General features: G+C 48.9%; 1 protein-coding gene across 1 annotated transcript; it reads right to left on the bottom strand.

The window, feature by feature from the left end:
• Positions 1-339: 339 nt before the first annotated feature.
• On the bottom strand, positions 340-9,854 carry LOC112634294 (putative speedy protein E7). Its single transcript, XM_025401519.1, has 8 exons — positions 9,287-9,854; positions 8,094-8,312; positions 7,074-7,132; positions 5,769-5,854; positions 3,176-3,419; positions 2,953-3,056; positions 1,907-2,102; positions 340-848 (listed from the first exon to the last, which is right to left on the bottom strand). Exons 1-6 carry the CDS (start codon positions 9,420-9,422, stop codon positions 2,973-2,975), a joined length of 828 nt encoding a protein of 275 aa, XP_025257304.1. The 5' UTR covers positions 9,423-9,854; the 3' UTR covers positions 340-848; positions 1,907-2,102; positions 2,953-2,972.
• Between the last annotated feature and the right edge of the window lie 513 nt (positions 9,855-10,367).

The following is a 10,367-nucleotide window of genomic DNA, read 5'->3' as shown; positions in this document are numbered from 1 at the left end:
CAGGCTGGTCTTGAACTCTTGCTGGGATCACAGGCGTGAGCCACCATACCTGGCCACCTTTAGAGTTTTCTTACCACCTGGTTTTTCTCTCGATATATTTCTCTCATTTCCTGCTTTAAAACTCTAGCTTGGAGTCTAGGCGCAGTAGCTCATGCCTGTAATCCCAGCACTTTGGGAGGCCGAGGTGGGCGGATCACTTGAGGTCAGGAGTTGGAGACCAGCCTGGCCAACATGCTGAAACCTTGTCTTTACTATTTTTACAAAAGTTAGTCAGACGTACAGGCGGGTGCCTGTAGTCCCAGCTACTTGGGAGGCTGAGGCAGGAGAATTGGCTTGAACCTGGAGGTGAAAGTCACAGGGAGCCAAGGTTGTGCCACTGCACTCCAACCTGGGAGACAGAGCGAGAGTCTGTATCCAAAACAAACAAACCCTGTAGCTTGGGATCAGCCTTCTCTTCTATTGTTTTTTTTTTAAAACTAAAAATTAAAAATAGATGTAAATGCTCTGTTGCTGAGGCTGGCCTCAAACTCCTGACCTCAAGTGATTCTCCCGCCATGACCTCCAAAACTGCTGGAATTGAAGGTGTGAGCACTGCACCCAGCCTTGTGTTTTATTCTACGTAAAAAACAGTACAGGATTATCTTCCAGAGCTAATTAATATGTTCAAATAACCACCAACCCCATTAAGGAAAAATGTCACTCGACAGCAAATAATCAATCCAGACCAATATGATCACACTTGCTGTGAAGGTGAGAAAAGTTCATCTTTATTACGTTTCCCCAAGAGATGCACTGCACTGTTCTCTTGAAAACACACAGCTCATGTCCTCCTTTAGAACACACATCCTCTTTAAAGTAACATACAAACATGCCAATACAAGGTAAAAAATTACATCTGAATTCTCACATTTCAAACGTACACTAAATATCAAATAAAAATTTATTTTTACAAGAATTTAGGGGAACTACCGCGTAGCTATAAATGTAATACATACATTAACCAAGTATCACAGATAGAAAGTGTGCTCCCTTCAGCAGCACATGTAATAATAGATAAAAAGATTGAAAGGTAAACGATTTAGGATAAAAAGAATCCTCTCTTAAAAAGGAAAACAAAATGATATTTATGTGTGTATAACAGTTATAACACCCATCACACAACTTTATAGAAACAGCTTCTATTCAAAAATACCAGTATTTCCAAAATATTTAAAATAAATGTAGTAATAATTCTATGCCCACCTTTTTCAAAATAAACTAATAAAATATATAGTATATATTAGACATGTTAGTATATATATCTAAGACATGTTAAAAATCACAACTTGAATGCTCACAATTCAGTCACAAACCTAAACAGCAAATAAAAATGTCTATGATGAAAACTTAGGGGAACTACCAATAGCTATAAATAGAAGAGATTATTATGTAAGTATCATAGATAAAAAGTGTACTCGCTTCAGAGGTATATATAATAATACAGAAAACAACTTAAAGATAAAAGATTTAGGATGAAAAGAAAATTATCTTTATGTATATATAACAGCTATAACTCTCATCAAAAAACTCTACAGGAACAGCATGTTTTCAAAAGTACAACAATTTCCAAACTATTTAAAACAAACCTGTTAATAATTCAATGGCCCACATTTTCCAAACAAACCAATAAAATGCATAGTGTGAATGAAGCTATCTGTTACAGTCTATGGCACTCATATTTCACAAAGAATTCCGTGCCAATCTGAGTGTCTGCCGTGTGCCTTCAAATGCTCCAGGACTGCGGCAGCCAAGTCCGTAGGAAACAGGACCTCCAGGTTTGACCCCAGGGAGGTTGGAATTCAGCAATATCAAAAGGGAGGTGGTGCTGCAGGAAGGGGTGGAACCAGAAACACCCTTGGTTTCTCACTGTTCTCTATGGATTCCTAGAAGTAGCCCCCCCGTCCTAAGAGGACAGCGTGATCACTGTGTTCAGCTCCATCTAGAACAGTCCAGGTTCTTCTAGATGATCTGCACAAATGGCTGCTGTCCTCCTTCGTGGTGTCTCCCATTAGCATTGGAATAAAGTTCTTGCTGAAAATCCGCATCTCCCTGGGCCCGGTGTTCTGGAAGTGGGAGAGAGAAGTCACACTTCAGGGAGGCAGCTCTCTAGACAGGAAGGTTATTCACGTCCCACGTCAAGTCTAACTAGAGTTCAGAGCAATTGGGAAATGCAATTTTATCTCGTGACTTTCATTCTATACCCTGCTTCTGCACCATTGTGTTCAACTGTGATACTTGCACTTTGGTGACCCTGACTCCAAAACTCACTCAGTACACCCAAGGTCAGCCCCAGTGATCTTCATAGCAAGGACTTTGGGTGGGTCTGCCCAGGGAGTAGGGCACCCTCAGAGAATGTGGCTTTGGACCTCATCACAGCTGGGGCCTTTTGTGTCACTTCAGAGCTAAACTTGTAACCATGCTAGATGCGTTTCTAATGTGACAACATCACGAACCACGAGTCCAGAAGCCTAATCCATCATCCTACCTCCTCATGATGAAGTCTCATGCTCTGCTCAACGTGGTCAGCTGCACAAGATGTAAACCAAAACTCCACTGAACCCTCAACCCAAATCGGTAACTCAAGTGCATCAATCATAATGAAGCTCCCCAAACTCAGTATTTGTGATTATTTTTGAGTCAGGGTGTCACTCTGTTGCCCTGGCTGGAGTGCTGTGGCAGGATCAGGGCTCCCTGCAGCCCCAACCTCCCAGGCTTCAGCGATCCTCCTGCCTCAGCCTCCTGAGTAGTTGGGAGTAGAGATGCCTCCCACATCGCCTAGCTAATTTTTGTATTTTTGGTGAGAGGGAATCTTGCCACATTGCCCAGGCTTGAAGCTGGATCAAGCAATTGGTTCCTCGGATTTCCGAAATAGACCCCAATATTCTTTCTTTACCCCGGAGGACGCAGATGTACCTTCTCTCAGGCCGATGACCTCAGGCCTCCATGGTCCCTGGAGCTCTACGAAAGGTGGCACGATCTCGCGCCCACACCCAGTGCTCTGGGTCGTAAGCCTGGATCTGGAAAAACAAACGCCCTTTGAGAAGATGGGGACTCGCCAGGATACCCCTCCCTGCCCTCCTCCAGCCTCCAGCCCACCCGATTCCCCCGCATCTCCACCTCCCCATGCCCCACCCACCTCCTCCAACTCCTCCAGGGAAACCCAGGCCCTGCAGCGCATGGAACGGAAGAACTGGAACCGAAGCTTATGGAACAAGGCTTTCTGAGAGGGTTTCTTCTCGGCCCCCGAGCGCATGGAATAGAAGAACTGGAACCGACGCTTCTGGAATGAGGGTATCTGAGAGCGGTTCTTCCTGTACAGGAAGTAGATGATGTTTTGTTTGGGGGTCTCGCTGTCCTCCTCCATGTCATTGGCCAGGTAGCTGGGGACAGAAATCAGGTTACTGCTTAGGGGCACCACCAGGAGAGACCTCGGCTGAGGTCAGCTTCCCAGAGGAGGGCAGGGGACCGTCCTCAGCTCAGGACTGACACCCACCCTGCAGAGAGTCACGCCTTCCTCAGAGGGCTCTGCTGGACAGAGACCTGCTGAAAGGCGTCTCCCACTCCTTCAGGATAGAGACAAAAACCCAACTGGTGACCAAGAGTGATGGCTTACGCTTGGAATCCCAGCACACTGGGAGGCCAAAGCAGGAGGATCACTTGAGGCCAGGAGTTTGAGATGGGGCTGGGCAACATAGCAAGACCCTCGTCTCTATTAAAAATATAAAATATACGCCGGACGTGGTGGCTCATGCCTGTAATCCCAGCACTTTGGAAGGCTCAAGCCGGTAGATTGCTTGAGACCAGGAGTTCCAGACCAGCCTGGTCAACATGGAGAAACCCCATCTCTACTAAAAATGCAAAAATCAACCTGGTGTAGTGGCACAGCCGTTAGTCCTAGCTACTCAAGAGGCTGAAGCATAAGAATTGTGTGAACCCAGGAGGCAGAGGTTGCAGTGAGCTGAGATTGGGCCACTCCATTCCAGCCTGAGAGGCACAGCAACACTCTGTCTCAATAAATAAATAACTGCCCAGGTGTGGTGGCACAGCCCTGTAGTCGGAGCTAATCAAGAGGCTGAGGTGGGAGGATCCCTTGAGCCCAGGATATAGAGGCTGCACTGAGCTTTGATCTCAACACTGCACTCCAGCTTGTGGGACAGGGCAACTCTGTCTCAAAAAAATAAAAGAAATTGAATACATTGATATTTTGCCAGGACCCTGCCTTCTACATTCATCTAGTCTAATGAGACTGGGAGAAATCAGGGCAGATGACCTAATCCCAATGTCACATTATCATAGGATGTAACTGGAGAGCTACGGGCATGCCAAAGTTGGAAGATGAGGGAAGGCACGACAGAGGCTGTGGGGTGAACTGACTTCAAGGACTGTGTCCTTCCCTTCAGAACCACATGTGTGCGGGACACCCAGACAGAAAACACAAACACAAAGTCAGTGGAGGGCATTTGGAAGGAGCAGTGAAGCCAAGCCAGGAAACACCAAGATGGCGAGCCAGTGTGGTTGTAGAGATTGTAGAGAGGGTGGAATTGGCACTGTGGACCCTGGCCTCGATTTAGAAAGACATCAGCTAGGCCGAGCGGTGTGGCTCATGCCTGTAATCCCAGCACTTTGGGAGGCCGAGGCAGGTGGATCACAAGGTCAGGAGATCGAGATCATCCTGGCTAACACAGTGAAACCCCGTCTGTACTAAAAATACAAAAAAAAAAAATTAGCTGGGCGCGGTGGCGGCGCCTGTAGTCCCAGCTACTCAGGAGGCTGAGGCAGGAGAATGGTGTGAACCCAGGAGGCAGAGCTTGCAGTGTACCAAGATTGTGCCATTGCACTCCAGCCTGGATGACAGAGTGAGACTCCATCTCAGAAAAAAAGAAAGACGTCTGCTAAGGCAGTTGTTCAGGTGGGCAGTGAGGGCGTTGTGCTTTGGAAAGATGCTCAGGCTGCACTAGGAAGCCCCCTGGCTTGGGGAGAGGCTCCAGGAGACCCCATCAGGGAGCATTTGACAGTGGATTCGAGTGATGCAGGGGGGACCTGAACTGTGGTCTCCATCATGGGAACCCGGAGGAGGTCGATGGCGTTTGCGGTTGATGTGGGAAGGAGAGAGAGAAGAACCAGAAAGGCTGCTTGCTGGGGGAAGTGTTGTGTCCGCCTCTCTGCTCCTTTTCCCTTTTCTTCTCCCCTTAGGAGCGGTTTATGGTTCCTTTTGTTTTATTCTTTTATTTGTACACCGGTGTTGGAGGTTTTTTTGTGTTTTTTTTTTTTTTGGGAAAAAGTCTTGCTCTGTCACCCAGGCTGGAGTGCAGTGGCTCAACCTTAGCTCACTGCAACCTCCCCATCCTGGGTTCAAGCAGTTCTCCCACCTCAGCCTCCTGAGTAGCTGGGATTACAGGTGCACACCACCGTGCCTGGCTAATTTTTCTATTTTTAGTAGAGACAGGGTTTGGCCATGTTGGCCAGGCTGGTCTCGAACTCCTGACCTCAGGTCACCCGCCTACCTCGGCCTCCCAAAGTGCTGGGATTACAGGCATGAACCACCGCGCCCAGCCTGAGTTTCTTTTTAGAAACAACAGTCTAAGAACAAGATAGTATAATCCTGTCTTTTTTGTACACAGAGTAAAGAGGACAAATAGGTGAAAGGATAAATGAAAGGCTGGAATCCCACTTCCCCCGCTGTCCCAGGGCATTGGATATTGATGGATAGGAGGAAGCAAACCACTCACAGAGCCAGGAAGAAATGAATGCGTTGGTACTGCCAGGAGAAGAGGCCGGCCCGGCTAAAATATGCTATGACCATAGCCAGGAGATACTGATGGAGAGAAAGGAACACAGAGAGGGAGAGGTCACATCTTGGAAGAGGAAGATTGTGGAGAGGGGGAATGAGGGTCTGGGGAAGGGCTGCACCTCAGAGAAGGGACCTCAGTGTTGGGGTAGCTGTACTTATTTGGAAATGGCGGGTTGGAGGGATATTCAAAGGTTGGATGCAAATCTGAGAAGCCGGAGGAAGGGTTTTCGGTGATGCTCCCAGGATGGTGGACTCCAGATGGGATCTTTGGAGGAGGTGTGTCTAGGTGAGCTGGTGTCAGGAGGGTCTTTTGTGTGCCAGGCAGAGAAGTGTCCCAAAGAGCTGAGAGTAGAGGGGCCAGGAGCTCCAGGACTGCAGCCAGACTGTGGCCCAGGGCTGAGATCCCAGAGGACCCATAGGAGAGAAGGGCTGTTCATTCACTTGGCAAGAGACCAGCAGAGTCCTGAGAGAGATGCTGACAAATCATAAAAAGACAAAGAACAGCTGGGAGTGGCGGCTCAAGCCTGTGATGCCGGTACTTTGAGAGGTGGAGACAGGAGGATCATGTGAGCCCAACAGTTCGAGAACAACCTGGGCAACATAGAGAGACCCTGTTTCTACAAAGATTTCAAAAATTCGTTCAGCATGGTGGCATGTGCTAGTCCCAGCTCCTCAGGAGACTGAGTAAAGACGATTGCTTGAGCCCAGGAATTAGAGGCTTCAGTGCACTGTGATCATGCCACTGCACCCCATCCTGGGGAGCAGAGCTAGACTCTCAGAAAAAAAAAATATTTGAGTGCCAAGACTCAAGACTGTGGGAGCTGGTCGGGCACAGTGGCTGACGTCTGTAATCTCAGCACTTTGGGAGGCCAAGGTGGGTGGATCACCTGAGGTCAGGTGTTCAGGACCAACCTGGCCAACATGGCAAAACCCCGTCTCTACTAAAAACACAAAAATTAGCCAGGCGTGGTGGTTCACGTCTGTAATCCCAGCTGCTTGGAGGCTGAGGCAGGACAATCACTTGAACCTGGGAGGCGTCGGCTACAGTGAGTCAAGATCAAGATACTGCCCTCCAACCTGGACAACAGAGCAAGACTCTGTCTCACAAAAAAAAAAAAAAGAAAAAGAAAAAAAAAAGCATCTGGTGGGAGGTGGTGGAGGGAGAACTGTGGGTTTGGAAGCGGTGCCCTCCCCCAAGCCGTGCATTAGAACAGGAGCACAGTTACATGGAGAACAACCTTACCTTGTCCGACATCCTCAGATCTTTGTCCCAGGCCAGGAATCTTTTAATGACAGGATCCTCTGTGATTAGAGAACAGATGTCAGCGTGAGAAGCAGGGCAGGGTTTCCGTGGGAGCAGCAGGGCAGCGAGGAGAAGTGTGCCTTCCAGGGGGGAGTCTCAGGATTGTGGCCACGGGTGAGGGGGATGGGAGAGGGGAGAATGACTTTCACTGGGCAAGGGAGAGAGGCTCCTGCTCTGAGACTCCCCTGGGAAGAGGCCGAAGGAGGCCCTGGGTGTGAGAATCTACAGGATGTAGGGCTGGGAATAAGCCAGGACACCCTCCCAGCAGACCCGGAGGGACCGCTGCAGAGTCATAAAGGAATTCCCATCATTTCCTCGTGAGACAGTCACATCAGGGTGTGACCATGGCCTTGGTATCCCCCACTATGGATGGAGACACTTAGGTTTAGAAAAGTTAGTAAGAGACATTAAGTTTCAGAGGGCACAGCTGAAACCGCTGTCTTTGTTTATTGATTTTGTTTTTCTTTATTTGATTTTTATTTTTATTTATTTATTTGTTTTGAGACAGAGTCTCTCTCTGTGGGCTAGGCTGGAATGCAATGGCGCGATCTCGGGTCATGAGCTACCATGCCCAGCCTTGGGTTTTTTTTTGAGACAGGGTTTTGCTCTGTCACCCAGGCTGGAGTGCAGTGGTGCAGTCATAGCTCACTGCAGACTGAAAGTCGTGAGTTCAAGCAGTCCTCTTGCCTCAGCCTCCCAACGTGCTGGGATCTCAGGCATGAGCCGCCGCACCTGGCCCGAAACCAAGCTTTCTTATCCCAAGCGCCGACCTTTATCAAGTCTAGCCTAATCCTCTATCGTCTCCTAAGCGTCCCTCATTAGTGATCACTTCAGAGTCCTCCCACATGGAGAGCTCACCCACTGGGGGCATATTTTTCCCATTGGAAAAGTGTGGTTATTGGAAGTTTCCTCTTTTTAGAAAGAACAGGATTGGAGGTGCTCTCTGGGGTGTCCTCCTACCAAGCAGCCTGTTGAAGGCCTCGTGGTGTTCAGGGAGCACGAGCGACACTCGCCGTCGCTTCAGCTTCATCTTGAGGCCACACAGCGTCTCCGCCACCCAGGTCTCCTCAGGCTCAGGGGCGAGCTCCTTCTCTGGCTCCTCGTCAGATTGATCCAACCACTCCCTCTTCCTTTTCCAGCAAAGGGACCTACATGAGGGGCTGGGATCTACCCCAAGGGCTGAGTAAAGAAACCAGACTAGCATGTAATGCTTCTGCAATTGATCACCTTAGACCCCGACCCCAAACCCCAAAGCACTCTCCATCCTCCCCAGCCTTGCAGACTGCTGGCTTCTCCAAGCCATCTTTCTGACTTTCTCCTCTGTCAACCCCATGTGCTGCTCCTTCTCCTCCCCATTCTTCCGTTTCTCTGTCCTCAGAACATTTCCTCACGTCCTTCCCTGGTCCCTGGCTCTCTGAGTCCCTCTTTTTTTTTGTTTTGTTTTGTTGTTTTGTTTTGTTTTCAGACAGAATCTAACTTTGTCTCCCAGGATGGAGTGTAGTGGTGCAATCTCAGCTCACTGCAACATCTGTCTCGCGGATTCCAGTTATTCTCCTGCCTTAGCCTCTCTGGTAGCTGGGATTACAGGTGCCTGCCATAATGCCCAGCTCAATTTTGTACTTTTAGTAGAGATGGGGTTTCACCATATTGGCCAGGCTGACCTCAAACTCCTTGCCTCAAGTGATCCACCTGCCTTGGCCTCCCAAAGTGCTGGGATTACAGGTGTAAGCCACTGCACCTGGCCTGAATTTCTCCATTCTTCCCACACACCCTCCTCAGGTTCTCCTTCCTGACCTCTGACCCTTCTTTTTTTTGAGACAGCATCTCACTCTCTCACCCAGACTGGAGTGCAGTAGCGCAATCTCGGCTCACTGCGACCTCTTCCTCCCAGGCGCAAGCGATTCTCCTGTCTCAGCCTCCCGAGTAGCTGGGATTATAGGCACGCACCACTACTGCCCAGCTAATTTTTGTACTTTTAGTAGAGATGGGGTTTCACTATGTTGGCCAGGCTGGTCTTGAACTCCTGACCTCAGGTGATCTGCCTGCCTCGGCCTCCCAAAGTGTTGGGGTTACAGGCGTGAGCCACTGCACCCAGCCCCCTTTCTTCGTCTTAGTCAATCCTATCACACCTCTTCTTGCTCCAGTCCCCTCACCTGATGGTCCCGACACTTCATCATCCACCACCTCCTGGAGGGAGTACCCCGAGGTGTTCGACCGGGGGCTCTCTTCCTTATCCTCGGGGAGCAGGGTCGTGATCTTTCCCAAAATCTGTTCCATCCCACAGAACATAGTCTCTGTTCTGTCCAAGGCCTTTTTCTGGACTCTGCTAGGAGCCAGAAGTGTGTTATGAATTCTCGAGGCTGGGAGAAGTCAGGAGTGGCGAACAGCTCTGAGAAGATACTGTTGTCCACCTCAGCTCCCAGGCGCCCACGGAGTCCGGTCCTCCAATCAGGAAGGTTGGAATCTCTGATGTCATTGGCCATTCCAACCTGGCAACCAGTTTGAAGAAAAACACATGTAACTGCCAGGCTGATCTCTTGTCCCGGAGATGCTGAGTGAATGGTATCTCCTGCCACTGTCCCGACCTCAGACCACTGTCCAAAAGCATCTTCAGGGTCTCCGCATCCCTCTGTTCCCTGTCCCAGCAGAGGCTGTGTTCTCTCCACTCAAAGTCTGAAGCATGTTGGGGTCTCCTCTTCTCTGTACATGCCCATTTCAGAGAACAGGGTGGGAAAGAACTAGGGTAAGCAGAAACGATGAAACCTTACAAGAGTGAGATGATCATGTACAAGAGATCCCAGGAACATTGACTTGATGAAAAAGTCACATCAGAACACTCAATTTGGCAGAGCTTTTCTGCCCAATGTTCACTGACATTCACTGTCCAAGATTCTGTACTGGGGGTACATGCATCCTCTGCCCTAAGAGGAGACATTTTGAGGCCTGAAAATCATAGGAATCTGCCCATGAGCTCACACATATTTCTACTGGTGTCCCCAATTTCAGGGAGTCCGTGGATTACCTAAAGCCAGCCCCTCCAGTTCGGCTAAGCAACTCTAGTCTATATATCACATTTTCTATCATATGTATTGCTCTAAACTCAGAAATTTCCCTACCATTTATGGATTCTATTAATAAAATATCGCATGTACAAAAAGACTAAATCGAAAAATCTCAGCTGTGTGCAGTGGCTCGTGCTTGTAATCCCAGCACTTTGGGTGGCCAAGGGAGGAA

This window comes from Theropithecus gelada, chromosome 11 (genome assembly GCF_003255815.1).
Source record: "Theropithecus gelada isolate Dixy chromosome 11, Tgel_1.0, whole genome shotgun sequence".
Taxonomy (NCBI): domain Eukaryota; kingdom Metazoa; phylum Chordata; class Mammalia; order Primates; family Cercopithecidae; genus Theropithecus; species Theropithecus gelada.
This window is presented reverse-complemented; position numbering and strand designations above follow the sequence as displayed.

What these genes read in the sequence shown, in the direction of transcription:
- LOC112634294 (XM_025401519.1), bottom strand. Translation starts at nt 9,422, where the DNA reads ATGTTCTGTGGGATGGAACAGATTTTGGGAAAGATCACGACCCTGCTC. An exon ending in GGCCTTCAACAGGCTGCTTG is followed by an intron (nt 7,133 to 8,093) that starts GTAGGAGGACAC and finishes CTCTAATCACAG; the next exon opens with AGGATCCTGTCATTAAAAGA. An exon ending in ATTCATTTCTTCCTGGCTCT is followed by an intron (nt 3,420 to 5,768) that starts GTGAGTGGTTTG and finishes TTCTGTCCCCAG; the next exon opens with CTACCTGGCCAATGACATGG.